Source organism: Rutilus rutilus, assembly GCF_951802725.1.
Source record: "Rutilus rutilus genome assembly, chromosome: 16".
Taxonomy (NCBI): domain Eukaryota; kingdom Metazoa; phylum Chordata; class Actinopteri; order Cypriniformes; family Leuciscidae; genus Rutilus; species Rutilus rutilus.
Window position 1 is genome coordinate 25,042,566 of NC_140224.1, and position 27,851 is coordinate 25,070,416.

The 27,851-nt window shown below is 37.7% G+C and overlaps 3 protein-coding genes across 12 annotated transcripts; 2 read left to right on the forward strand and 1 right to left on the reverse strand.

The window, feature by feature from the left end:
* The first annotated feature begins 136 nt into the window (after positions 1-136).
* msl1b (MSL complex subunit 1b) lies at positions 137-6,160 on the forward strand. 3 transcript variants are annotated; one of them, XM_084435099.1, is made up of 9 exons: positions 137-192; positions 1,075-1,768; positions 2,295-2,476; positions 3,163-3,467; positions 3,546-3,610; positions 3,709-3,776; positions 4,492-4,619; positions 4,736-4,808; positions 4,921-6,160. In XM_084435099.1, the coding sequence occupies exons 2-9, from the start codon at positions 1,154-1,156 to the stop codon at positions 5,009-5,011; spliced, it is 1,527 nt and encodes a 508-aa protein (XP_084291225.1). In that variant the 5' UTR covers positions 137-192; positions 1,075-1,153; the 3' UTR covers positions 5,012-6,160. The 3 variants fall into 3 exon arrangements, with proteins under 3 accessions (XP_084291225.1, XP_084291224.1, XP_084291226.1); XM_084435098.1 differs by lacking the exon at positions 137-192 and adding an exon at positions 218-458; XM_084435100.1 differs by lacking the exon at positions 137-192 and adding an exon at positions 385-532.
* A 683-nt stretch (positions 6,161-6,843) lies between these two features.
* Positions 6,844-9,980, reverse strand: chmp2a (charged multivesicular body protein 2A). The gene is made up of 6 exons (XM_084435105.1): positions 9,790-9,980; positions 8,467-8,634; positions 8,198-8,377; positions 7,973-8,103; positions 7,627-7,688; positions 6,844-7,542 (listed from the first exon to the last, which is right to left on the reverse strand). The coding sequence occupies exons 2-6, from the start codon at positions 8,632-8,634 to the stop codon at positions 7,421-7,423; spliced, it is 663 nt and encodes a 220-aa protein (XP_084291231.1). The 5' UTR covers positions 9,790-9,980; the 3' UTR covers positions 6,844-7,420.
* Positions 9,981-11,333: 1,353 nt separating this feature from the next.
* Positions 11,334-27,042, forward strand: fbrs (fibrosin). 8 transcript variants are annotated; one of them, XM_084434909.1, is made up of 19 exons: positions 11,334-11,908; positions 13,039-13,655; positions 13,903-14,094; positions 14,724-14,756; positions 16,790-16,819; positions 16,911-16,956; positions 17,532-17,871; positions 19,057-19,271; positions 19,453-19,622; positions 19,712-19,756; positions 19,879-19,974; positions 22,363-22,428; positions 22,536-22,574; positions 22,682-22,753; positions 22,946-23,105; positions 23,405-23,479; positions 23,658-23,741; positions 24,378-24,585; positions 24,733-27,042. In XM_084434909.1, exons 2-19 carry the CDS (start codon positions 13,347-13,349, stop codon positions 26,258-26,260), a joined length of 3,708 nt encoding a protein of 1,235 aa, XP_084291035.1. In that variant the 5' UTR covers positions 11,334-11,908; positions 13,039-13,346; the 3' UTR covers positions 26,261-27,042. The 8 variants fall into 8 exon arrangements, with proteins under 8 accessions (XP_084291035.1, XP_084291031.1, XP_084291028.1 ...); XM_084434905.1 differs by having other exon boundaries at positions 11,426-11,908; positions 17,535-17,871; positions 19,417-19,622; XM_084434902.1 differs by having other exon boundaries at positions 11,494-11,908; positions 19,417-19,622; positions 22,348-22,428.
* The last annotated feature ends 809 nt before the right edge of the window (positions 27,043-27,851 follow it).

Consider the following 27,851-nt stretch of genomic DNA (forward strand, 5'->3'; position numbering starts at 1 on the left):
GAATTATTGTGTAAAAAAAAAAAGTTTAAATCTTGTTTTCGTGCCATAATATCCTGACTGTGGTTATCATAATTCATGCATGAAAGGGTTAATACTGGTGGGTAGGCTAAATACATTTAAAAATGAAACGAAACGAGTGCGAAACCGTCGGAGGAAATGACGTTGGAAGGGTCCTCTCCCCAAGTGTGCACGGTACGATTCTTAATTTCCCTCCGACAGACAACTGGCGTTCCCTGGCCTAACACAACTATCTTTACCAGTTTCCATAGGTTAAAGTAACTACGCTAAATAGTAGTGCTGATAAAAAAATTACATACATTAATATAGCTCGATAGACCCCATCACTCTAAATGTAAACATATCCTGACAGTACGCATGCGCACCGAGTCAAACGCACTCGTAATGTTGGGACATTGTGCAGATTCAAGCCTGAAAATGGGGGACACACAGCAATAAAAGTAAAGTAGAAAGCTTATTTAAGACGCGTTTCTTCTGATCGTTGAGGATTTACCCTGGGCGAACCCGTAACTATGTAAGAAATGCGGTATAGAGTGGATTTCAGACTGAACTGTGCAGCGAAAACGACATAACCTCGTTTGCTAACAGCGGCTAGCTAGCAGTGAGGATCAAAATGGAGGCGCGCTTTTTTATTATTAGCTCAAGTTAAAATGGTTCATATCTCTTGAACAATATGCATCATAGCGTTTAGTAAGAAGATTCACATGTATCTTTAGTATTGGTATAATACATGTGTGCCTGTCTTTACCCAAGTCCAACCGGTATTGAGCTGCAGTGATCTGTTGTTTATGACCAAGCAACTGATTTTTAGCCTCTAGACAACTTATACCATACGAGATATAATGTTGACGGTTTTTGGTGTTTTATTTAGTCTTTGCTCGCCAACTGGTTTTATTGTAACTTTATAAAGAAGCATATGTGGCATATATAGACAGGAATGAAATGCTTCTTCACATTTACACTGCATTCAATGGGATCTTTACATAATAATGTGCTATTTACATATTCGTCACTTTGCTATTAAATTGATTCTAATTGAATATTTTGTTTTTTCAGGTACAGGTCTGCAGACACAGAATTGTTGATATCAACTCTATAGTAGCCATGGTTCAGAGGGCAGAGGTTTCTCTTCGCCATGAATATGCGACCTGAATGCTTTTCTAAAGTTGGATTGTACTCAAACAACTGTGACTTCAGCCCATCTCAAACAAGACACCCAGTTAGTGTCCGTAAAGAGCTCAGTGATCCTCTTGGTGACACTCCAGACAGCACCAGACAACATCTGTTCTTGGACAAGACTTTGGGTGGGAAAACTGAACGGACTTCATTGCCTTTAAAGCTTGGCAGAGAGTTGGCTGTGGCTTCAGAGGCTGGCTCTGTGGGCACAGAAACACTGTCATCTCAAGCTAAACAAATGGGGGGTGAAGGCACCCCTGTAAAAAGTAAAACTCCTCTTGGACAGACCAACACCATTGATAACAAGCCAGAGTTTGTATCCATGAATTCACATAGTAATTCTAGAGACCCTGTGGGTGAGAAAAACGCCAAAGGGTTAGAGACCATGGGGACATCACATGAACACTCGGAGGGTAAAAAGACAAATTTGAGGAAGATCACGGGTCATCCTCACGCACAAGCCACCTGCCTTAAACAACTGCTTCTGCTTCAGCTGGACTTAATAGAGCAACAACAGCAACAGTTGCAGTCTAAGGACAAGGAAATAGATGAACTCAAATCAGACAGAGACACGGTATGCACACTGTCATTAGGGTCTGCAATATTTTATTATTCAGCAAGGATGCATTTAATTGATCAAAATACATTTATAATGTTACAACAGATTTATATTTCAAATAAATTCTGTTCTTTTGAGCTGTCTATTCTATTCATAAAAGAATCCTGGATAAACCTGTTTCACCGTTTCCACAATAATATTAAGCATAACTGATTTCAACATTAACAATAATGTTACTTGAGCACCTAATCATGTGGGAATGTGATACCGAAGACTGGAGTAAAATTTCAGCTTTGCCATCATAGGAATAAATTACTATATTAAAACAGACACCCGTTGTTTTAAACTGTAATGATATTTCACCGTATTACTGTTTTTACTGTATTTTTGATCAAATAAATGCAACCTTGGTGAGCACAAGAGACTTTTCTTTTAAATAATCTTACAGACCTCAAACTTTTAAATAGAAGTGTGAGATTCATGGTTTGTGGGATTTTGGTTTTTATTTGTTTCCCAATGTATTTGTCCTGCCTTGAAATAGTTGCTTGCCCGTATTGAGCGGATGGAGCGCCGTTTGCAGTTGTTAAGTAAGGAACCACGTGACAAGAAGCTCTTCCAGCCATTAGAGCGATGGGTCCCTGACACGGATGACTTTTGGGAATCAGATATGGGAGACAACCCTCAAACTCAGACATCTAAGTCAGGTGGCAAAGTGCAAAAGAGGTAAGAATGGGAAATTCCCGTTAGTAGAGCTGCACGATTTTGGATAAATTGAGAATCACGATTTTTTTTCCCACAAAGTTCACAATGCTGAACAGACTTGAGAGAAATAAACAAAATATAACCTGTAATTTACTATAGGGTGTTTAAAATGTTTAATTGATTTGAATGAATTATTTGTAAAAATCAGAATGAATGAATCAATGACTCGCTCAAAAATACTTCACTTGTTTCTTTACTGGATGAATCAGTGTATTTGAACACATTTTTTGAGTGTATGATTCAGTGACATACATTTTTAAGTCACTTGTCGTCACCTACTGCCATAACGATGTAACTGATACAATCTTTATTTGAAGCGTCAAGCTACTTTCAAAAGGATTTTCTCTATTTTGATCGTTTCCGTAGACATCAGTATTTATGTTATAAAGTTATAAACTTTTATCCTAGTACTTCTGTGATAATATGAATATTTGTAACAGAAATAACGATACTGTGTTGTTGAAAAGACTGTTTGTGAAGCTGTTTCATTGTCATTTAGGAGTGAGATCGAATGGGTGTTTGAATCGATCTTTTAACGATTAATCGTGCAGCTCTACCTGTTAGTCACTCTTTCCTGTTATTTTACACTTGTTCTTTCTTCTTGTTGCTTCTGCTTGGCTGCTATAACCTGTAAATACTCGGTCTAGGAAGATGAACATGTTGGAAACAAAGATGCAGAGGTCAAGGGGTAAGTCCTCAAGAATGACCCCCCAAAAATCAGATACAGGAGGGACGTCGCCATGTCAGCGTGACCTGCGAAGCAAAGAGACCCCGGAGAAGACGAACGTGAAATCATCCGGACAAGCGGACCTGAATCCAGAGGGAGACGACAGCAGAGAAACCGAAGAGCTTCCGTACATGACAACGACCGAGATGTACCTATGCTGTTGGCAGCAACCTCCAGCCTCTCCGTTACAGGAAGAGTGTCCAAAGATAGAAGAGGATGTTGCAAGTAAGTGCCTGGCTCAAATGCAAAATGGCCGTTATAAACATTGATTTTCAAATTCTAATACAAAAAATATTTCCTTAGTCCCATCATGGAGGGAAAACATCATGGAACCCATCCAGGAGGAAGATGCTGTTGACATCCCCGAAGTAAGAGTCATCATTTGCATCATATATGTATTATACATAAGTCACAAGAATCTTAAGTATGAGGTCCATTGTCATGTATCCATCATTTGTTTCTGTAGAGTCTTGATGACAGTGTTTTTCTGAAACGGCACGCAAAGTTAGAACTGGATGAGAAGAGACGAAAACGGTGAGATTTATTTCTAGAAGAGTGTTTTCCTAATCTTTTGTTTGTGGCATCAACACATTTTTAACGTTTATTTTGTTTTTATTCATGTGCATGATAAAATTGTACACTACCATTCAAAAGTCAAGGGTCTCTAAGATTGTATAGTGCCTTTGAAAGAAATCTCTCATGCTGACCTTTATTTAATCAAAAGATCAGTAAAAACAGTAGTATTGAGAACAGATGTGCTGTTTTTAGTATTCTTTATTAAATAGAAAGTTCAAAGTTTTGATCAATTTGATGCATCCTTGCTGAAAGAAATTACTGCCCCCAAACTTTTGAATGGTTGCGTATGTCTACAACACTGTGCATAAACTAAACAAGCACATATTGTTCAATTAAAAAGAATTGAAAAAATTATGAGTTATGTTGTGTTATTTAAGCCTCTTGCTTAAATTTCATATTGGGCAAGAGCCTAGTTCATTCTAGCTTAAACCTATCCACACATGCTGGAATAATTCCTGCCTACATATGCATATATAATATAAATAAATACATCTTTATGGTTACACGAGTTCCCTTAACTGATTAATTTTGTGGTAGGTTTTCTTCAAAACAAAATATAATAATATACTTTAAATGAATAACTGTCAAAAAGGTTTATGTGTGGTTACAGACTGCTTAAAACAACACTTAACCCTTTTAATGCTCTTAATATTCGTACTGTTTTTTCCTTTAGATGGGACATTCAGAGAATACGTGAACAGCGTATGCTTCAAAGACTACAGCAGCGCATGGAGAAGAAAAAAACAAATGTTCAGGAGAGCGAGCCAGAAGTGTCCTCGTTTCATCCTGATTTGGAGAATGGTATGAGCCTAAGAAAGATTAATTTGATAAAACATTAATTTTGTATTGTATTTATGAACAAACCAGCTGTTATCATATTATATACTTATAATTTCACCGATTTTTCCCTTGTACAGTGGAGGCCATCTTGGTCACACCCTTTCTACCAGTAGTGGCGTTTGGTCGGCCTTTGCCCAATATACCTGCACAGTAAGAGCCTTTTTTCTGTTGGAAATATCTTCAGTGTAACATGTAACTGATTAAGTGTCATAACAATCATAGGGCATAGTGAACATGTCGAGCCACTTTTGTTGTCTGCTAGGAACTTTGAGTTGCCCTGGCTTGATGAAAGAAGTCGATGTCGCATTGAAAATCAGAAGAAGCAAACTCCCCACAGGACCTGTCGGAAATAAGCCGCACCGATTCTGGGCACGTGTTCGAGTTGAATGCCACACAGAGGTGTGCTACTTCATGTCCAGTGGCAAAACAGGGGTTAAAGGAGGCAAAGCACTGTTTGGGCGAGAAGGAAATGGCAGCATTACAGCTGAGTTTTCATTTTATTGTGCCGTGATAATAAAGCAACAACTGCCCGGTTAACTGCTATTTTAGTTCCCTCACAATCAGTGTGTGGCCTTGATTTAATTCTTTACTTGTAGTCCTGTTCTGTGTACTTTCACTGAGGCTAGTGATATTGATTATTGCAGGCTCCACTGCAAATATTGTTTTAATGTGCACTAAAACTGTGGTTATGGAGTATTGCTGCACATTTTGCATGTAGTTGTGTTCCGAATGACTTTAGTCAAGAGCTTGTTTTGTTTTTGAAAAATGTAATTGTGCATGAATGTCTTGATAAATCCTCTGCCTCAAAATGTACATATTTTTCTAAGCATAGCATAGTTGTTTAGAGAGAAAAAATATTGGCGGGATTAGAGTGAGGATGCTAAATTGTTTAGATGAATGACCCTTTGTAAAAGAGTTAGCGAGAATTTGTTTGTACGGCATTTTAGGGTTCTCTGAAGCTGTTCAGCATCCCATGCAGGTTTAAGGACAATGCCCTTAACGTTATTTTTGGATCGATTAGTTGGTCTTTTGATGGTTGTTTTTTGATCAACATTCTTATTGGAAATACATTTATTTTACACCACCATTTTCATTAAACCTCATCCATGTCCAAAAGTGTTGCTTGTCTTTATGAAGTTCGCATTAATCCTGTGCCTCGTGGGATTTATTTCAGGGCCTTTGTAATGCGTTTCCTAAAGATCTGTTCTAACTGAAAATGTATAATTTTCCAGAAAATTATTTTTTTTTGTGTGTGTGTGTAAATGTGTTGCTTTTGTGAACACCATACACATTTTTTTTTTCTTTTTTTTTCGTGAATGTGTACAACTGGACCGATGTAAATAGCCTTGCTGACACATATTGGCTGTAAATAAGGAAAATGTTGCTGTTATTTTTTTATTTAATGTCAGAAATGTTGTATGTCCAGCATAGATATATTGATAGCATTATTTACAAAACAAGAATTTTTGTTTTTCAAAAAAATAAAAAGTACATAAAACTCACTCTTGTGATTTCATAATTTATGTACAGTTTTTAATGTATCGTGTCCATTTTTGGTTTTACTGTAGTATTTCTTCCCAAATCACTTGATTTGGCAGCTTAGCATTACAAAGATGTGATTTGCCACAAGGGCAAGATAATGAAAATAGATCACATTTATTCAAAGACTTTATGATTTAAATATTTTAACAGTTTTGTTTATGTATTATATAAACACTTTAATACAATTTAATCTTGTGTTTTATGCAAAAATCAGTCATAAAATTAAGTCATTTGTTATTTTTTTTAAATCCACAGAACCTATAAACATCTTTGTGAGAATTACCTCACAAAGATTTTATCTGACGGGTGGCCATTTTAATGCAAGTGTAACACCAAATGTCACAAAACTCAAGTGTGAAAAATGTTTATTGACCAAAAAAAAAAAAAAAAGATTTTCTTTTCAAAATATACCACCTCTTTTGATTCACCATGAGATAAATACATTGATAACATTTCTAATATTTCTTTAGATTATTCTGTGACAAAACAAGCTTTGGAAAACTGCCTCCAAGATGTTTTTTTAAATTGAATGAGAAGTTATTGTGAGACGTTGCCTTGCACAAACTTTAGAGTTCATGAAGGTTTATAGTTCACTGAACAGGCCTGGGAATAGAGATCAATCACTTTGAGAAACAAATATACTGTATATATATACCACCACATTTATTATATGAAAGTATTTACCACTAAAAGATCACAATAAAAATATTAGAAGACAATGATAGTATAATAGCACAGGTATTTCAAAGAGAATTCTCTGATATACCCTTGGAGTGACTCATATATATATATATATATATATATATATATATATATATATATATAAAGATTAGCATCACCATCTGTTTATTAGAATTAAGAGATGATGTGTGATAAACCAAATTTTATAGCAATGAAATAGTGTTAAGGCTTCCTCAAAAGATCAAGCTGGAATCGCAGGGTAAGCAGATTCTTTGTTGATTTAATCACCTGTAAATGGATTTGTCTAAACAGAAGGAGCAGTCTGATGCATTGCATCTTCATTTGGGTTACGTGTTTGGTAACATTTATATAGCACATGTCATAAAAAGAGGACAGAAAAACAAAAGGGACGCATTAAAGCGTCAAATGTCAGAATAAAGGACAGCATTCACATCCTCTCTCTTTGCATCAGTCTACATTTTAGTGATGTGAGCTTTGCGCAAACATATCTGAATCAAAACCTTCACTGAAAGTCTTTCTCAGTCTCTCCTAAGGTTGTTCAGCCTCTCCTCTAAGTCAGCATCAGCGTCTGCCAGCGTAGGCTGCGGTTCAGCTTTCTTCCCAGCTGCAACCGAAAGGCTCCCTCCAGTAGAAGGCAGGCCTGTTTGAATGAAATCAAGTTAATATGAGAACGACTTTGGGTTAATATGAGAACGACAGAAACTCTGGTGTCTTTTTGGCTTACTTGAAAGTTCGTCAGACAGATTGAGACCCAGCTCATCCAGAACTTGAGAGACCACAGCATCACTGCGTTTGAAGCAAAAAGAGCGCATGTCAGGAGAGCGCGAAGTCTGGTATAGAGACATCTCTGTTCTGGAGTTACACTTCTGATTTTTGTCTTTTATGAAAAGTTTCCATTGCTCACCAATGCTGCATTTATTTGATCAGTGTAAAACAGCTGTTTTCTATGCAAACATTTATTCCTATGATGACAAAGCTGAATTTTTCAGCATCATTACTCTTAGTCTTTTTTTAGTGTTACATGATCCTTCAGAATTCATCCTAATATGCTGATTTGGTGGAATTCTCACCTCTCCTCTTCATCGTCTTCATCTCCCATTGCATCATCGATTGCATCATTCATCATCTCCTCCTTCATGTCCATGATTTCACTTTGGCGCTCAAACTCCATCATGATCTTCTGAATCTGTGGCAACTTCAACTGCATTGAGAGAAAAATAATTCAAATCAATGCACATCAACAAGCTGTCTGTAGACAAGACAAATAAAAACTGAGAATGCTATTGCAGATATACCTGTCTGTTCATGGTGGCCATAGCTTTGGTGACTCCTTTCATTGCCTGCGCCATGCTGTTATTTGATTTGAGGGTTTGGATTTTAAGGCTGACAGCTTGAATATTGGCTCTCATCATTATGAATTTCTTAACGTATCGTCTTGTGCGGACCAAGTCCTTAGCCATGATCTTCACAGCATCCTGTCGGTAAAAGAATATTACTTGCACTCAAGCGAGACTTCATGGAACATGTCAGTAACAGAGACATATCAAATTAAAACTCTCCTAACCATCTGTCCTTGTTTGGCCATTTTCTTAATGTCAGCAATTATTTTCTTTTCCTGTTGCTCCAGCCTCTGGCGTTCTCTGTCTAGATCTCGCATGGCTCTGTTTAGCGCTCTCTGATTCTGTCTGAGCATCTCCTCCGGAGTCTTTCTTTTTCCAAACAGGAACTCCATCTGACATGACCAAATACAAAAAAGAGAGAAAAAAAACAAAAACAGATTGTTTGGCGTTTGAAGGAAAATTAAGGATTCATTTTACAGGGATAGTTCACTGAATACCGTCATTAATTACTCACCTTCATGTTGTTTCAAACAACACATATAAACATTGATCAGTGAAAATGAACAGAAGCTCAACCGAACCTGCTTGACGCGTGAGAACGGACCTCTTGCGTAAGCTTAAACGTGCGGCATAACAGGAGAATGAACCTCATTGGTTCTCGCACGTCAAGCGAACATGTTTGAGCTTGTTTACCACAACTAATGTGTGAGTTGATGAATGTTTATATGAAAATAAAAGCCTAAATTCAATCTGTTCATCATATAAAGCGATTGAGTTTCTTCAGAAAATTTGGACTAAACCGCTCGATTCATATGGATTAGTTTTACGACTTTTTGACGCGTCAAATTGGTAGTTGCGTTGCTGTCAATGGAGAACCAAAAAGCTCTCAGATTTATCAAAAAGATCTTCATTTGTGTTCCGAAGATAAACCAAAGTCTTACGGGTTTGGAACGACATGAGGGGGAGTAATGAAAGAATTTACATTTTTGGTTGAACTATGACTTTAAGGGTTTCCACAATCTGATAAATTATCCATAAAACAATACAGAAAGATGATTATGTCACAGATAGGAATTCATATTTCCATTGGTGATTTAATGACCGTGACTCTCGGGCACGTGATGCTATGACATCATTCTTTTCAGGAATATCATAATGTGAACAAGTGGTTTCTATAGCTAGTCTCAAATTAAAATATTTGACATGCTATGAATCAACTGGCATCACCCCTACTGTAATTGCGGTCATATTGTTCTCTTCTCAATTTAAGACAGAGACAATGTTTTAACACTCCATAATATTTAGCTTGTATACTGTTAATGACAATGAACAACGCCATATAGCACTATACACTCTGTGACTGACTCGAAAGGACACCGATAACCCAGACTCAAACTTTAAAAAACAACATATTAAAATGATTATCCTTTTATAAAATCACCCAGACTTTTCCTAAATAACATAAATAATAATGAGCTCAGTTGCTAAAAATTAGCTCAAAAAAAAAAGAAAGAAAAGCTGGAGGCCTTCGTCGCTCTCGTTTTTACCTTGCCTTTTCTTTGTGTGGAAAACGTCCACCAGAGACAGAAGTAGTTGAACAGGCCAAATATCACTCCGTCGTCTGTTTCTTTTATTCCTTATTCAAAGCTACAGTTCGTCGATCCACCCGATTGTTTTCCCAAGTCTAGCTTCTTCCGCATATGAATGTCAATACTTCCTTTGTAAAGATCCACGTCACAGGAAATGCGTCATACAATACTTTTCAACAAACAACAGGTAGCCTACATTTGTGACTGACTAAACTTTATTTTTAGTCAGTTATTTATTTTTGTTCTTTAACAAATTTATTTTGCTATATGACCGTTATATATATATTGTAATTATACATTATTAATCTTGTGGTTATACTTGTTAAGTTTCATATTCATCTGTGTATATTCAGCAATCAAAAAAACTTCTTTTTTTTATGTGGTCCTGAAGCAATTAGAAAATTATATAGTTACTATTATGGAGAGCACAAACATAAATGCTGTTAAAACTGTCTCTTTATTTAATACATTTAAGATTTTGTGAACATAACAATGCTTTAATTATTTTATTTATTATTTACTATATACTATATTTATTTTTGGTAGTTTTAGGCTATTTAAATAGATTGTATTTATTTTAGATATTTTATATGTACAGCCTTGGCATTTTTGTTATGCAATTTCTGTTCAAGCATAATAAAAAAGGGACATTTATGACTCGTTTTTTTTCTTATTATAAAATTGTATTGTTATTGTATTCATCAAATTCAAGATTATACTGGTTATGTTCTTCTTACACGGAAATATATTATTTTATTGTATGCAATCAAAGATACATTTCTTGAAAATATTGGCAAAATCTTTAATTTGTTAGATACATTTCAAATTAATAATTCGTATTCTATACACTGTAAAAAGTGATCAGTTGACTTAACTTAAAAAAGTGAGGAAACCCATTGCCTAAAAATTATTAAGTAAATAAACTTCATGCGTAATTTAAAAAAAAAATTAAGTTATGTGGAATTGTCAAGTTCACATAACTAAATTTTTTCAATTACACATGAAGTGTATTTATTTAATATTTTAAGGCAATTATTATTAAAGTAAATAAGCGTAAATAAGTGTTACTTAATATTTTTAAGGCAACAAGTTTCCTAACTTTTTATGTAAAATCAAATAATCACTTTTTAAAATGTAATAATAATAATAATACAAATAAAACATTTGTAAAGTAATACCAATTTGATATGTTTTTACCTCTTTCACTGCACATACAATCTCTTTATTTTGGTATGGATGTATTCTACAATGCAAATTTGATATATTCTGCACTGTTCTAGTATGCATAATGTTACTTAGGAAACACAAACAAATTCATATACAGTAATAAAAAAACATGATGGATAGTTGGATTAAAGAAAATCTCCAAATCTCCAACATAAAATAGGCACGTTTAAGTTATTTATACATATATCAAATATAATGACAAATGGTAATACAGTTTAAATGAAATAAATATCTAAATATCAACACTTAAAACACTTGGTTTGGAATCGGATGATGAGAACAAGTGTGTATTACTACCAGGACCTTCTCTGAACGTCGCTCTGAAAGCTAAGCTACTTGTAAATACAAAGCAATTACTATCGTTCGTGCCCTTCAATGACAGTAGATGGCAGTACTTTCGTCGCATTCAATGCAGCCTGTCTTCAGTGAACCAACAGAGGAAGAAAACCCGACAGAAGCACACAATGCAGTTTGACTGCTACGGGTTATCCACCCAGGCTTCATGTATGCTTTAGCTTCCCAAATAAACTAAAGAAATCTATTTATTCCATTTTGACGATCGCAACGAAAAGCAAGCTTTCATAGGTCCATTTTCACGATACACTTGAGAAAGAAAACAGCTCTTGCTGCGGACACCGGCGAAATCTCCAGCTTGACCGCACACAGTGGATCACAGAGCGGGCCGCGGAAGGAGGAGCCCAGCCTGCGCTGACGGGGCTGCGCTCAACATCCCTGACGGAAGAACTCCAGACCGAGGCCTCGGGGCCTGTTGTATATTATTATCGTTTTAAATGGAGGCTCGGACGAAAGCAGAAGCCAGAGGAAAATGGCCCTCTGTACAGCGCGAGTGGTGGGTGTGATTGGAAATATTGTCGTTGTTTTGTTCGTGTCTGTGCCTTTGAGTATCGTTAGTAAAGCAAGACGGAGTGGGTTAGTTTCGAGTAAAAAAGGTTTTATAGTTCAGTTAAGATTTAAGCCCCTCGCACAGTGTCCTCTTTTCTCCTCTGCTCGTTAAAGAAAGCTGAAGGGCTAGTATGTTGTTTCAGCTGACGGGTTTTGTTTTTAAATCCGCAAATAGACAAGTGGTTAAGATTCGTGTTACATTCATCGTTTGAGTTAATGTATTGAACTGAGTGATTAGTTAAATTTCCTTCTTAAATGTGAAGTGCAAGGTGGGGTGTCAACGAAGCACAGGCTAATGTTACATGGTTAGCTTGTTTTATTGGAGTCATATTAAATAGCTTTGGGCCCCCTCGACAGATGTTTTAGAAGAGATATAACGAGCTAGACAATTGTAAAACGAGTGATTGATCTTTTAAAATGACATTTGATATGTGGTAGCGCTAAGGTGTTTCACGTAACGTTGGCTGGTGTTTGCTCGCCTGGTTGTTTATACCGGATATATAATAATTTTTTAATAATTGACAACATCACAATCGCGTAATTCTAACACTGTCATGTATAGTACAATAAACTAAAATGTTACGAATTTGGTCGTTTAAAAGCGAGTGTTTAATCCGCGATCCTAACTGCCTGGTTAGCTAACTAACGTTAGCAAGCTAACATCGAGCGATTTAACTCGTCGCTTCATTAACCGATTTATGTGCTTCAGACTGAGGAAAAAAAGACTTTGGCTGAAATATTTTAGTCTAACGTTATAAGGATCGTTTTGCGCTACGGTTGGCCTTTGTTTGTACAGATCATCTACCTTTTAATAAAGTTTACTAACGAAAACTAAGCCCTAACTTATAAGGTAGCATATTTTTAGGTAGATTTTCTCATATGTCAATAACATATGATAGTTTTAGTTTGTAATTTTAGTAAAAACATGTTTTTAGTCTTTAGTCAATATTCTATATGAAGAAAACCAGTTGTTTCCAACATAACCAATGCATATTTTCTTAGTTAAACAGCCAAATTGAATCTTTAAAAGCCCGACTGCGCCACTCATGGCTAGTTTCTCCTTTTTTCCTTCCCCAGATGAAAGTGACAATGTCTTGACAGAAAGACAGTAAGTGGATTATCTAGAAGCTTTCATAATCGCTGTGTTATTGGATAAAACAGGCCCGGTGATGCCCAGACATGACTGAACTCAGACTGCAGTGTGCTCGCACCATACAGCTTCCACTGGACTATTAAATTATAAGACAGAAACCTTAAACCACAATTACATCTGAGATCCAGAGCACTGGTCCTGGAGGCGTTGGTTTTTATTCAGTAACAGTTGTAAAGTCTCCCAGGCCGGACCAGGGTGTGTTTTTAACAAGTGCCTTTGTACGGACATTGATATGGATGGTCCCAGTCGAAGCGGAGGCTTCAGGCAGAGCCGCCGCTCCCGCTCGCAGCGTGACCGAGAGCGGCGGCGGAGGAGAGCGGATCTCGCGGAGCACAGGGCCTCGTCGCCATCCTCGGCCTCGGACCAAGAACTCTGCAGAGGAGACTCCCTGCTTCGTGCCAATGGAGGAGAATGCAGACCCAGCTTCCCTGGGGCCAGACACCGGCCTCCGCGTCGGAGGAAGCGAGAATCGGTGTCTTGCGAGGAGGATATCATCGATGGATTCGCCATAGCCAGCTTCATAAGCCTGGAGGCCTTGGAGGTTTGTGTGCTTATCCATCTTTCACTACTCTGTAGTAAACGTTGCATTACTGTATGGAGATTAGAAGTTGTGAATTAAGTTTTGGACAAAATATGATTGTAATTATATACTTATAATAATAATAATAATACGCGATAGTGTAAATTGTGTTAAACAAGTAATAGCACAGTGAGTTGAATTACAACAGTCTAAGTACAGAGTTTGACAATTTGCTGCTCTAATATGTTTTACTGTATTACTTTGATAGATGGACTGTTCCCTAAAGCCTCCAGAGCGATCTGGCTTGTTAATGGGTAGAGGAAGCAAAAGAAAGAGAGGTCTAGATGAAAACGGAGGGCCTCTGTCAGAGCCGGAGGAAGGACCTCCTGCTACATACACCAACAGTTGGGAGCAGCGCAGGAAGATCAAATCAAAACTGAAGAGAAATAGAGATGCTAAGGTTAGTACTGCAATTTCATCACACCTTAGTTGACGACAAAAAACAAAAAAAACAGTATCTGAAAAAAACGCCCATTACATAGATAACATTTCTAGAATAGTCCTGCGTAGATGCGCTTCTGACCTGATAAACCAGTTGGGTATATTTAAAAACAAGTTTTTAATATTGAGCAGTAATGGTGCCGTATTGTTGGGGAAATTAGATGCAGTGACTGGTCTAAACAAAATTTGCATCACATGTGCATATGCTTCTCGCTGTCCTAGCAGCAGTTAGAAGACTGCTGTACAGACTCTGTACAGATATCTGGAGAGCAGGGTAACCACTGGCCAATGTGTGTACATGTATGTAGTTATGCAATTCAAAGGCAGCAAAAATTGGCAATGTGTCGATTTCAGAAATGATGCCAGGAGGAACTGCCACTTCTGTTAATCAAAGTGTACATGGTTATCAGCCATTGCAGTAATCTCATAATGGCCAAATATAGGCTGATTAGTTAGTCTGACCTATGTATCAGCCTGTAACTAACTACTGGCAGCCGACCCTTTTAATGCAAGATAAAAATAAATATATTTATTTGCTACACTGTATTCTTTTCGCCATGGTTTGACTTTTCCAAATGTCGGTTTCAGATATCTGGGAATCACATGGAGACAGGATACATTGTAAGTTGTTTTTTTCCCGTGTGTTGTCTTTTTCTTGCTGCCCATAAATGTGACTGAAATGTTTTCAGAATTTCAAAATACATATAATATTTTGCACATGCACTACCACGTAAATTCGTCCCCTTATAGTATTTATTATTCATACTATAAGCCGGAGGGCGCTCTCTCGTAGAATGTCCAAAACAGACTCATAGAAGTAATAACAGAGATAATCTTATTTATTGGGAGATAGGAGGGTCCGTGGCTCTACCATTGGAGAAAGCTTAACGGCTAACTTGGATCACGTGTGCCTTTGATAACCAATCACAGTACAGCCTTGACGTCATTGAATTTTGTTCATAGTTGTGTGACAGTCAATGCATTGTTTGCGGATACCATAGAAATAAATGAGAATTGCTGTAAACTGAATCATATCTGTCGTCTAATTGTCCATGACAGTTTAAAAAAAAAAATAGTTCAGTCCAAAATGAATGTTTAAGTGCAAACGTGTTGAAGATTAGCTGATGGGCTGTTGATTCATTAAGTCGTTTTCCCACAAAAGCTGTTTATTCAGTGTAGTGAAGCCTCTCCTCTATTGACATGCATTAAAGGGATAGTTCACTTTGAAATTAATTTTTGATATGTTTTAGCTTACCTCAAGGGCATCCAAGATGTAGGTGTCTTTGTTTCCGCAGTAGTTTCAATTTTGATATTTTTAGGTCAAACCGTTCTTGTCTGTCAGTCATATAATGCATGTCGATGGTCACTGGCTCAAAACACAAGCACAGAGTCCAAATTAAAACAATTCCCCACGTCCAAATGAAACAATTCCCCATCATAAGTACACATTGATGGCCTAAGACACGAAACGAGCGGTTTGTGTGAGAAAACGAACAGTATTTATATCGTTGTTATCTCTTGAAAACAGCACACGTCCAAATGATCTGACGGCGCGGGCGGGTATAGATATATACATAGATGTCGCCTTGGCTACTGCAGTTCATTGGAACGAAACCGTAGCCAAGCGACATCTAGTGTATATATCTATACCCGCCCGCTGGCGGGTATAGATGTATACACTAGATGTCGCCTTCGCTACTGCAGTTCATTGGAACGAAACCGTAGCCAAGGCGACATCTATGTATATCTATACCCGCCCGCGCCGTCAGATCATTTGGACGTGTGCTGTTTTCAAGAGATGATAACGATATAAATACTGTTCGTTTTCTCACACAAACCGCTCGTTTCGTGTCTTAGGCCATCAATGTGTACTTATGATGGGGAATTGTTTCATTTGGACGTGGGGAATTGTTTTAATTTGGACTCTGTGCTTGTGTTTTGAGCCAGTGACCATAGACATGCATTATATGACTGACAGACAAGAACGGTTTGACCTAAAAATATCAAAATTGAAACTACTGCGGAAACAAAGACACCAACATCTTGGATGCCCTTGAGGTAAGCTAAAACATATCAAAAATTAATTTCAAAGTGAACTATCCCTTTAAGAAAAACGGCATCTGGTCTCCTTCCCTGCGTACCACAGCGTTTGCAGGCATGCCTTCAAGTGGCTTTGACAAAGGCATCCAGCTATTGCTGTAGCTGAATAAAAAGCTGAAACTTTTAGAGTGATGACACATTAAGACAATAAACGATTGCGACAATACATGGTTTATGTGTGTTTTTCAAGCCATCTCGGGGTATTTTTAATAAAGTATATGAATAATGCAGTGCTGATTGACAAAGCCTTTACTACAGTATAGAAACTATAAAATATATTTGTATTGTATAAAATCCATGATGATTTACTGCACAAGTGTTTGTAGTACATACGTAAATCATAAAATTGTCATAAGGAAAATATAGGATTTTTTTTTTTTTATAGAATACAAATTAGTGGTTATTGTTCAGCCGTGTATTTGATTTCTTAGCCAACTAAAAGCAACCTTTTGAACTGTAGTGTATGTTTTGGTTTGTTTGCATGTCATAAATTATATCATAAACGGGGAAAATTGTCATTGTACTGCTATCACTTAATTCTTTTTAACCCACAGTGCGATACAGAGAGTGAATCGGGAGATAAGGTAAAAACCTTTCTTTGTTGACCTGATTTTGCATTTATGTATGTATTGTGATGTGTTTTTAATTAGTGACATTTCTCTTGCTATTATTTAGGCTTCTGACAATCTGGAGCCAGCATTCATCGTCTGCACAAGAGAAGGTAAATATCTGCTGGTTTATAAACCCGGCAGGTTTATATACTAGGAGTGGGAGAAAAAAATTGATTCTCTCTTTGGCGTTTTCATTTGTAACTGCAGATGTGTGATGGCACTGTGTGCGCTCAAGAAACAGCTGTATTCTGCTTGCTTTCAATTCCACACACACACACACACAAAAACCCTCTAACCTTCCATAAAATAATCTTCTATAAAGTTTGAAAAGGTTGAAGCGAATTACAAGTGCAATCGCGGGCTTCATTGCACAGGATATGCACTTTGCTTGATGTTACGCTTACAACGTGTGGTCTCGCCCGCCAGTATTTTAGCACTAATCATCTTATTGCATTGAATCGTGAGGTGCCTAGAGATTTCCACCCCTAGGATATACTGTATGTTTTAAGGATTTGAATTGGGCAACGGTGTTCATCATGAATTAAAATGCATATGCCACGCAGATATTTTTTCATGAAGAACAATGCTTTTGTGCATTCGTGCATAAAATTGTTGGATTATTTTGTTGTCATGCATGGAAAACAGTATTACATGGATTACATTGTAGCTCTTTCTTTTTCCAAAGCAGTTAACTCCAACTCTGCAAGCGCTGCTGTGGGCAACGGTTGCCCTCTCTTGCCCTCAAATAGCTCAATACCCCTTCTGTCAGTCACACCCCGGGTCTCTGGCCTGGAGAGGAGTCAGGAGAGGAGTATGGAGCAGCCTTACCCTGAGCCCATCTTTACCTCATCCTCTCTGCCTAGCCTTGCAGCCCATTCCACTGCTTCTGTCTCCAACTCACTTCCTGATCAGCGTAATGGAAATGGTGGTCCCCATCACCGCCATGATCCTAGCCCACCACAGCACAAACACCTCCCTTTCCATGGAAAGTCACAATCGATCTACTCAATGGGCAACAACAACAGGTCAGTGTAGTGAAACAGCATTTCTGTGTATTTTAACTTAAATAATGCGCTCAGCCTTCTAAAAACCAATCATGCTGTTGAAGCTAATAGAATAATCTCAGCACACCTACAGTCTGTTCACATATCTTCTAATCCATATTGTACACAAAATATTTCAATGTGTTTGCCTGGCTCGACACAGCTTCCGTAAAGTGGACACAGGTGTTTTTTTCCAGTCCACCTGGAAAAAAAAGTAATGTTTACAAGATTCTAGGTTGATACTGCACTTACTTTTTCAAGTTACATTACCGTACACAATTTTGGATCTGAAAAATTAGGAAGGCTGGATTAATGGCTGATGAAAATTCAGCTTTGCCATCAGAGGAGTAAATAACATTTTAAAATGTATTAACATAGAAAACAGTCATTTTAAATTGTAATAATATTTTACAATATTACTTTTATTGCATTTTTTATCAAATATGTTGATCAATGCAGCCGTGGTGAGCATAAGAGATGTCTTTGAAAAACATAAATCTTTTTTACCAACCCCAAACATTTGAAAGGTAGTATAGGCCTACATCTTTTAAATAATTTGTACTTAATGCGTTTGGCATGGATAAGTACTTTTTTATATTTTCAGTACTTCAGTGTCACACGATCCTTCAGGAAAAATGAAATATTAAGCAGCACAACTGTTTTCAGCATTGATAATAGAAATGGTTCTTGAGCAGCAAATCAACATATTTCCTGAAGGATCATGTGACACTGAAGACTGGAGTAATGACTGCTGAAAATTCAGCTTTGCCATCACAGGAAGAAATTACATTTAAAAATATATTGAAATAGAAAACCGGCATTTTAAATTGTAATAATATTTCACAAATGACTAATTTATTATATTTTTGATCGACTTACTTCAAAAACATAAGAAAATCTAACCGGCCCCAAACGGTAGTGTATATATAATAAATAATTGATATTGATGCAGAATGATTGATACTGATGTTTCAGACATCAATCTATCACCCATCGAATTTATGGCGAATATTTTTTTTATTTACATGCATCAGATGGTCCCTATCATATTGCGCAGCTCTTATTTAGCTGCAATCTGCCTTAAGTTATTTTTCAAAAGAGTGTCTATTAATATAATAGACAGATTGTATTCCCTAAATATATGATATGACATTGGTTTTCCATCAGGAGCAGTACCTCAGGCAAGCCTCCATCTTCATCAGCCACTTCTTCATCAATCAGACCCCCTACTCCTGCTACAAGTGTGTCCCTAGTTCGAGGCCCAGGGGGTGTGGGGACAGTAAGACCCTCCTCTCGACCAAGTCCTGGTGCCGTCTTCACACCGTCCCCCAGCCTTCCCCCACCTCCTCCACTAATGCAGGTGTCACCCCACCCTTCATCAGGTAAAGTTTGCTAACCGATACACTACAGAAAGTTATGAAATGCTAACAGCTGTTATTTCACGCGTGTCGGTCAAATCTTCATAGAAACAAAGCGTGTATGTTCTTAAGAAAGATGAAAGTTCTTTCTTTTCTATTCAATTAACAGATCAGGATTTAACACAATCAAATGTTGCCTCTGTAGCTGGAGGACCGTCTGTTTCAAGTTCGAGCTCTGGGACGGGTAGCAGATCCTCGCAGGCCCAGACGTCTATCCCAGCAATGGCCTACCAGTTTCATCACCACAATCACCAGCACCAGCACACTCATACTCACCAACACTTCTTACACCCCACAGCTGCACCACCACCATTGGTGAGGAGTCAACTATAGCCTCATTTCAGAAAGTGGCTGATTATGACAATTCATGCTTTGACATTTCTCTTGTGGTTGTTGTCTTTCAGTTTGAGAAGTATCCAGGCAAAATAGACAGTCTCTTTCGACACCCAGTAAGTGTTGTATGTGGGGCAATTTTCAAACTTTTGGTGAATATAGCAGGGTTTAAGGCCTCTATAAAACACTAGTTTTTCTAGTTTGTGATTATTATTAATTTCTTTCCTCTCCTGCAAAGTTTTTTCCTCAGTACCCACCATCTGTGCCTGGAATACAGCCCGTTCTTCCGCCCACAGGACCTTTCAGTTCATTGCATGGAGCATTTCAGCCTAAGGTAAGAGTTGCTTGTCATTTGGTCCATGTTTTGAATATTGATATCTAATAGCTCTGTGTATAAATGAAGAATGATTGTGTATCACCACAATATCCAGTGATCATGGAAAGCCAATAATGTGCTATCTGCCCACTGCAAAAAAAAAGTAGTATATTTTGCTAATAATGTACACTACTGTTCAAAAGACAAAATTAATACGTTAATTCAGCAAGGATGCATTACATTGGTCAAAAGTGATTTAAAAAAAAAAAACTTTTTATTCATCAAAGATTCCCAAACAAATGTATTATATTAAGAAGTGCTGTTTTAAACATTGATAATGAAAAATGTTTCACCAAATATTAGAATGATTTCTGAAGGATCATGTGACACTGAAGACTGGAGTAATGACTGCTGAAAATTCAGCTTGGCCATCAAAGAAGTAAATTACATTTTAAAATATATTAAAATAGAAATCAGTTGAGCATAAGAGACGTCTTTCAAAAACATACAAAAATCTTACTGACCCCAAACGTTTGAACATGTAATGTGCATGCATGGTTATTTCAGTTTGAGTGTGTTCCTTCACTGTTGCTACGTATATCTAGCATGAATGTTACTGCACAAATGAACTCTTGACATCATAAATGGCTTTGTACCATAGTTCAAATATAGTATTTCTGTCACAGAAGTTCAGTGGTATTTAATGCATTTATAATTATCTTAAAATAAGGTTCATCAGTATTTAAACAAGTCTCGTGATTTATAACATAAAGTCATAAACGTAGTTGAATTTTCACATTACATTTGCCATTTTAATACAATGTAGTTTTTAAAATACCATTTTCCACTCTTTCTTAAATTGGCCATTTGTAAACTGTATCTTTGGAAGGACTTTATGAATGACCCACCTGTGAAGTAGGGCTACGATATTGGAAAAAACAATATTTAGTTTTTCTGCAATATATGGCGAGATTCAAACAATTTTGCCAGATTAATTGAATTGCTCTATTTGAAAATAATTAATCATTCTAGAATGATTGGGGGTGATTTTGTAGGGGAGTACATCTGCATAAAAAAACCCAGATTGCAATCATAGATAAATACTATAGAGCAAAGATACAAATGAAATGAATAGTGCAAACAGTTTAAAAAAACAAAACAAAAACAGTACTGAACCATGAAAATGTGCTAAATGGATATGAAATATATTACAATGAGAAGTTCTACAGAAAATAATTGAAACATTATAATATTGCAGGTCAAATGTGTGTTTCTTTAGCTATAACCTAGAAACATATATGTAAATTTAATAGGTAAATCTTTGCAAGTCCCATTTGTTAACAAGGATGTATATTCGCTTGCTTACATGACCTATATGCATTATGCAAAATACATTTTTACAGCATGTATTAATATTTGAGCTATACAATTGTACCTTGATCATTCATGTTAGTTCATAGTGCATTAACTAAGGTTAACAGATCAAATAAAAATTAATTTAATAATGTATTAAATTAGCAAACTAACAATGAACAATACTTATACAGCATTTATTAGCCTTAGTTAATGTTACAAATAGAATCATATTGTAAAGTGTTGCCATTTCATATAAATCCAAACAGTGATGCTTAAAGATGGCCATCTTTAAATATCTACACAAAGGCCATAGCATTGAAATTACATAAATGAATATTACATCCATAGTCTCGCACTTAATCAGCTTCCGATTTAGAACACTTGATGATTATCTAATCAAAATAACAAACTATGTATTGCAGTGATGATAAAAAAGAATCAATTTTTTAATGTTTCTGTTGGCTGCAGGAACATATCAATTTGCTTTCTCACGTCAATAGCTTTAAATATGCAATTTCACCGGCTAATAAATACACAAGTGACCAGCCGGATATAAACTAATGCAAATAGATGGTAATAATTGCGACATTAAACATTTGGTTCGGATTAGATTTATTTTTGTCTCATTGCTGTAACCGCTTGAGGTACTACTAATGTTAGCGTCCTCTCAGCCTTGACGGCAAACAAACATACTGCTGTTCTTTCTCTGCTAATGCAGCATCTAGTCAGCAAATTAATTATTTTATACTTTAGTTTTCTGTTTTCATACCGTTTCGCTGTCTGTCTTTTAAATGCGCATCTGAAGTGTCAGCGCTCTCTGCGCATTGTGTGCTGTCCGTGCAGCACGCAGTCTCGCGTGTCAAAACAAACAACACGAGGCATCAGTGATTGTGCCTTTAGATGCCGCTCTCGTACTGTATGATGACAGCGGACCCTTCTCAGCCGCTTCAGCAACGGCACCAATTCAGCCACTTTTTGCCCTGTTTTTATTTTAAGTCCATGAAGTGGGTTTGAATAGTGTGTTGTTATTGACAGCTTGTTGCCCTTCAGGGACCTGCTCCAGAGATGTCTTCTGGTTTGGGAGTTGTACCGCCCCATCTGCAACCTAAAGCAAGGGTAAAGATGTTGTATCTTGTATCTTGTATCTTGTACATTTGTATCATACATCATTATCAAGAAACTTTAGTTCGAATAATGTATGGTGTTTGTGTTTCTTTCCACAGCTTACAGACCCATTTGCACCACCACCAAAAGTCAGTAATGTAAGTTTTATTCTCTTTTGTTTTGTACTTGATTTATTTTAGTTGTTGACCTCTAAATGAGTAGCGGGGAATTCCTTTCTAACTGTACATAGACGGTCTCTTTACAGAAACCTGGAAAATGGTGCGCTATGCATGTCCGTGTGGCTTGGATGATTCTAAGGCATCAAGAAAAAGTCAAGGTTTTTGCGTTCATCTGTGTTTTCATTTCAAAAAATGGGTTATCGACTGGTTGAAATATTTAATAGTATTTTATAAAAATGTATATTAATATACAATAAAATGTTTGACCATGAAACAATTCGATTTTATAAATGTTTTTTAGACAGTGGTGTCACTCCTGTTGACCTTCTCTTTGTCACCATCTTCCTCAGCTTATGCACGCTGATCCACAAAAGCTTGACTTCCGTAATGACCCATTGCCTCGACTCCCTGGCCCTGGTATTGGTGGACTTGGAGGTCTAGGACCACTTGGTGGTCCCCTTACCCCAAATCATGATCTTACAAGGCCAGGAAGCCTGTTTGCAGCCGCTGGTGGGTGATACTCCTTACACTTAATGCAACCAATTTAGGAATTTTGCAGGTGACATAAGCCTGTGATTAATCTTAAGCTGTTGAAGTGAGTTGTTTCCACCTAAATAATAGTTTTTAGATACAAGACACTTTGACAGCACTACTGAAGGATTTTTAGAGCACTACTGTGCTGTCATACAAAGGTTTTAAATTAGACTTAAGGAGTATATAAGACACAAACTTGGCTAAATGTCAACACTCAATGGTAGTCCATTTATGGGTGTTTAAGCTTTTATCTGAGTTGACCTATGTCTTCTCAGGTGGAGTCAATCCGTCCTCCACACCATTCATGTCTCCATCAACGCCCCACTCTTTCCTCCCAGCAGCACATCTGGGTAAGAGACTGTCTCTGAGAAAGTAGGGGCATCAAAAGCCAATGTTACCCATGCTGCTCTTGTTGCTCTGTTCTTCAGGCTTGCTTCACTCACTAGCTTTGTAGAGCATAATTTTCTCTTTTAGTAGAACAATGATGTCTGATTTCATCATCTCTAACAGCTATGTTTCTTGTTGCAGAACCATATGTTCGTTCACCTCCCTTCTCCTCTTTGGGAGCCCTGGGTTCTGGTGCCTTTGGAGGCCTAGGCAGCCCCACAATAGGTTTGTCATGCTGTTTTGTTTTTTATTAAGATATATTAATCAGTAGGATTGCTCTTACTTAGCCCTAGAGTCAAAAAGATAAAAAATCACTTTTTGGTGATTTTATTGGATAAAGATTTGTAAAAAATAAGTTTTACTTACAATTGGTACTCAATAAAATACTATAGAGCTTGGCATCACTAGAAAATGGATATGTATTGTATTATATGTATGATTCATTATAAAATGGCCATAGGGTTAAGATTTTACCAGTTTACATGACATTTCCAGGTTGAGAAATTAATTTTAAAATTAGGCTTCCTCATACATCAAGGAAATCCTGGTTCTCTAAAGAAAAAAAAAAACAGTTGTTGCGGGGTGAACCAAAATCTGATATATCTTTATTTTTAGTGTTTTTGTGTCATTGTAATGCTAGTTTTGTCTCATTTTATACCATTTTAAGTCATCTTAATGCCCCCCTGAAAGTTTGCTGAGGCCCCCTGGTTGAGAACCACTGCTTTAACTTGAATGTGTTTTTATAACATTTCTTAAGCATTTTAATTAAAAGGTTTCTCAAATGTTAATTTAAGTACTGCTTTATCAGTCACATTCTTCTCTCAGCCAAAGACTAATCAAATTTGATACCTTTCCTTTTAGCGGCCAGTGTTTTTGGACATAAGACCGAGCCCTCTGCAAGTGCGGTTGGAGGATTAGGTAACCCCCATGATCCATGGAATCGTCTGCATGTTACCCCTGCCTCTTTTCCCTCTGGATCGTCTTGGGCCAAGGGACCGGAGAAAAAAGATGATCGAGGAAAGGAAGTGGAGAAAAGAGAGCTGACTCATATAAAAGATGAAAAGGACAGGTATGACATTACAACAAAATACATTTCTGTTCACTTTAACTTTAAACGGTTTGTTGTCCACTAGGGGCTTTTAAGATCAAATGTGAATTATGTACTGTGTCTCTCAATTTGACACATACTTAAATGGTTTAATACTGTTTCACACAGAGACAGCCTCATGTATGGACGCCCACCAGTTCGAATGTCACCTGGTGTCCCATCCCTCAGGCACCGCAGCAACACCCCCAGTTCACATTTGAATGGCTTGGGTCCACTGAGCGTAGGTGGGGTCCCTTCAGATGGCCAAAGCAGAGAGCGTGAACGAGAAAGGGAGTCAGACAAGAGACAACATTCTGCATCCAGGACACCAGCGTCGGCTTCCTCCACAGCACCGGACAGACCTCGATCTTCAACATCTTCTATTCACACAACCTCTCCTTCTAATGTCCGCTTAGCTTCTTCTCCTCTGGATCTATTTCACCGACAGTTACCACACACACTCAGCACTGAATCAAGTCACTCTTCGCAAAGAGAGAACAATGGTCCAGCCTCTTCCTCTTCTACTTCGCTTCCAGTAAAGAAACCTGATCGGACCACGACTCCCGTATCCAAGCCTGTACTTGGTCTAACCTCTGGGCCGCTCCTCCCCCAAGTCAAGGTCAAAGAAGAGCGTAAAGAGGAGCCTGAGCCAGTGCCCATCTCCTTACCGCATCAAGCCATACCTCAACACAACTTTGAACGGCCCAATAGTCGACACACACACCATCCATCCACCCCTTCCTCAACCCTCTCATTGACGCCTACACCTGGCATGTCTCTTCCTCCTCCAACTCCACACCCTCCCCATCATCATCATCATCATCTGTCCCTTTTAGATCGTTCACGGGCTATTGATGCCTATCTCGGTGGTGCTGGAGGCCAAGCCGGACTGGTATTAGGTGCTGCAGCTGAACGTTTTCCACCACATCCTCATGGTCCTCCGCAAGGTCATTCCCAAGCCACTCACAGCTTTCCCTGGGACCCTTGGAGGGATCTGGCTGCCCAACAACAGCAGCAACGCAGGGAAGTATTGACTCTGAGGTCAGATCACCACCTTGCACTTCGCTCTGATCCACACTTGTCTAGACTTCTCCAGCATCAGCAGGTACAGCGATTTTTGGAGGCTGAGAGAGCTGCAGTAGCGGCCGCTGTGGCGAACAGCCCGCACCATCCACAGGTACCTACCTCTACGTCTTCTGCTTCAGCAGGCAGGTCAGAGTTTGGTTTGATGCCCCACCCGTTTGATGAGGAACAACGTGCTCAGATACTGCGGGAAGATTTTGAGAGAGCACGGTACTTTGGGATGCATCCACATCCGCATCTGTCTGCCCCTCACCTTCCTAACCCGTCTCATGCTGCCCACCTTGAACAGCTTCACGCAGGGCTACTGTCTCACTCTCATCTCCATCCAGCTGGAGCACATGCATCACATCACCCTGGCCTCTACTCTAGACTTGGACCTCTGCATTCACACTCTCATGTACCTAATGGCATTCTAACCAAGAATCCAGGTCTAGTTGGGGCATTGTCAGTTGGGGCTCCACCACCTCTCATTCCATCTGTTAACAGATCTTCTACTCCACCCCGTGGCTCCAGACTTGGCGGGGCTGGAGACTTGGCCCTTTTTACCACACATAAAGATGGCGAGTCGAGATAGTACTAGGTAAAGCTTGAGGAGCTTCCAGAACTACTTTGCTGAAGAAACTGCTCCTCACATGGCAAGGTTCTGCAGGACACTCAAAAAGAGCTAAGCTTCATTGGCCATACACAAGTGTTGAAACAACCTGGGGAGGGAACGGAGACACTTCCCAGGGCTGTTTGATACATTTATCCACTGTGGTTATGTTGGTGCAATTTAGGTACTCTCTTGCTGTGGCCTGATTTTTATGTAGGGTTTTCTTTAAAAAGAGGCCTGTGGATGCTCAAAGACAATTCATTGCTACTAATAATATGAAGACAAGTTATGTTGAAAAGTTGTGGATCAAAAATTGCAAACCTGTTTGTCTTAGTGAACTCAAGGAAACCCTATTGTAGAGTTATTGTCCTCCGCTTTGCATTTGAAGAAAGAGAAATCAGACCCTGACTGAAGTAATCAAGTACTTCTCATTGTCTGAATCAGCACTGTTGACAAATGTATGAATTAAAAGAAACACTTGGTCCACGTTCTGCTTTAAATATTAAAGTCATCCATCAGACAACTTCCATTAACATCAGAATGAACTTAAGATTTATTTTATTCTTTAAAAAAAAGTTATTATGAACTGTATGTACATCTTGTTGGATAATATTTTAAAAATTTAAAGGGAAAGAACTGTCTCCCATTCATTAGTCTGACTCGGTACAAGAGCTGGGCCAGAATATAGTAGAATAGTGATATTGCTTTTGTAATAATTATTGTTAACATTAATTACCTTCCATAATAAATATATTCACTGTTTATGTTATGTCATGTTTCAGGTCTTACCAAATGCACTCACTTGTTGAAATAAGTCAGAGATATGATAATTGTCCAGAAAAGCACTCCAGTGATATATTTTGCTCCAATATACTGGTTATGTTAAAGTCAATGTACTGAGGATGTATCAAAGCCAGCCTATACAGTTCAGAAAATGGTATCTTCATACTTTGGGAGAGAAGTGCGTGTGTGTGTATTGTCTATGTTTTCCACAGTTGAAGCCTTTGGAAGTCTCCAACAACCATCATCCAAACACACAGAGTGGCACGAGGCATATGTTGACTGGACAAAAGGAGTGCACGTCTTGTACTTGCAGCTAAACTATAGGATTAGAAATACTCTTGAGATACAGGACATTCTGGATTAATTATTTGAGCAAAACAATTTTATACATTTTAAATATGTCCTTTTCCCTCTTGAAAAGAAAAACAAAGATTAATTATTAAACAAATGGTTGGTTATTTACATGTGTTAGTGTATTAATTCATTGAGCGAGTATAAATTATGCATGGTGTATTATTGTCCCTTCTCAAAATTTCAGATCCAAATTGTGACTTATCTGATTAAACTTTGCATATGTTCTTTTAATTAATATATGGCCCATGTGCACTAAACATTAATTGTCACCATAAGTAAAATTCAGGAGATCTGAAAGTGTATCTCGAGTCATAATAGTGTTAGCATAATATTTGTTAGTGTCTGTTTAAAAACTTTCTTAAAATGAATCTAAAATTAGTTAATATAATCATATCAATAACGTTTACCTTGTCAAACTGCTGCCAGTTAGGCAGTG

Bases quoted from the DNA above. Each gene is read 5' to 3' on its own strand.
- msl1b (XM_084435099.1), top strand. From the start codon at position 1,154: ATGAATATGCGACCTGAATGCTTTTCTAAAGTTGGATTGTACTCAAAC. The intron at 3,468-3,545 runs GTAAGTGCCTGG...ATATTTCCTTAG, and splicing joins GATAGAAGAGGATGTTGCAA to TCCCATCATGGAGGGAAAAC. The intron at 3,777-4,491 runs GTGAGATTTATT...TTTTTCCTTTAG, and splicing joins GATGAGAAGAGACGAAAACG to ATGGGACATTCAGAGAATAC.
- chmp2a (XM_084435105.1), bottom strand. From the start codon at position 8,634: ATGGAGTTCCTGTTTGGAAAAAGAAAGACTCCGGAGGAGATGCTCAGA. The intron at 7,689-7,972 runs GTGAGAATTCCA...CTTCAAACGCAG, and splicing joins GAAGACGATGAAGAGGAGAG to TGATGCTGTGGTCTCTCAAG. The intron at 7,543-7,626 runs GTAAGCCAAAAA...TCATTCAAACAG, and splicing joins TCTGTCTGACGAACTTTCAA to GCCTGCCTTCTACTGGAGGG.
- fbrs (XM_084434902.1), top strand. From the start codon at position 13,347: ATGGATGGTCCCAGTCGAAGCGGAGGCTTCAGGCAGAGCCGCCGCTCC. The intron at 22,575-22,681 runs GTAAGTTTTATT...GTCTCTTTACAG, and splicing joins CACCACCAAAAGTCAGTAAT to AAACCTGGAAAATGGTGCGC. The intron at 23,480-23,657 runs GTAAGAGACTGT...TTCTTGTTGCAG, and splicing joins CCTCCCAGCAGCACATCTGG to AACCATATGTTCGTTCACCT.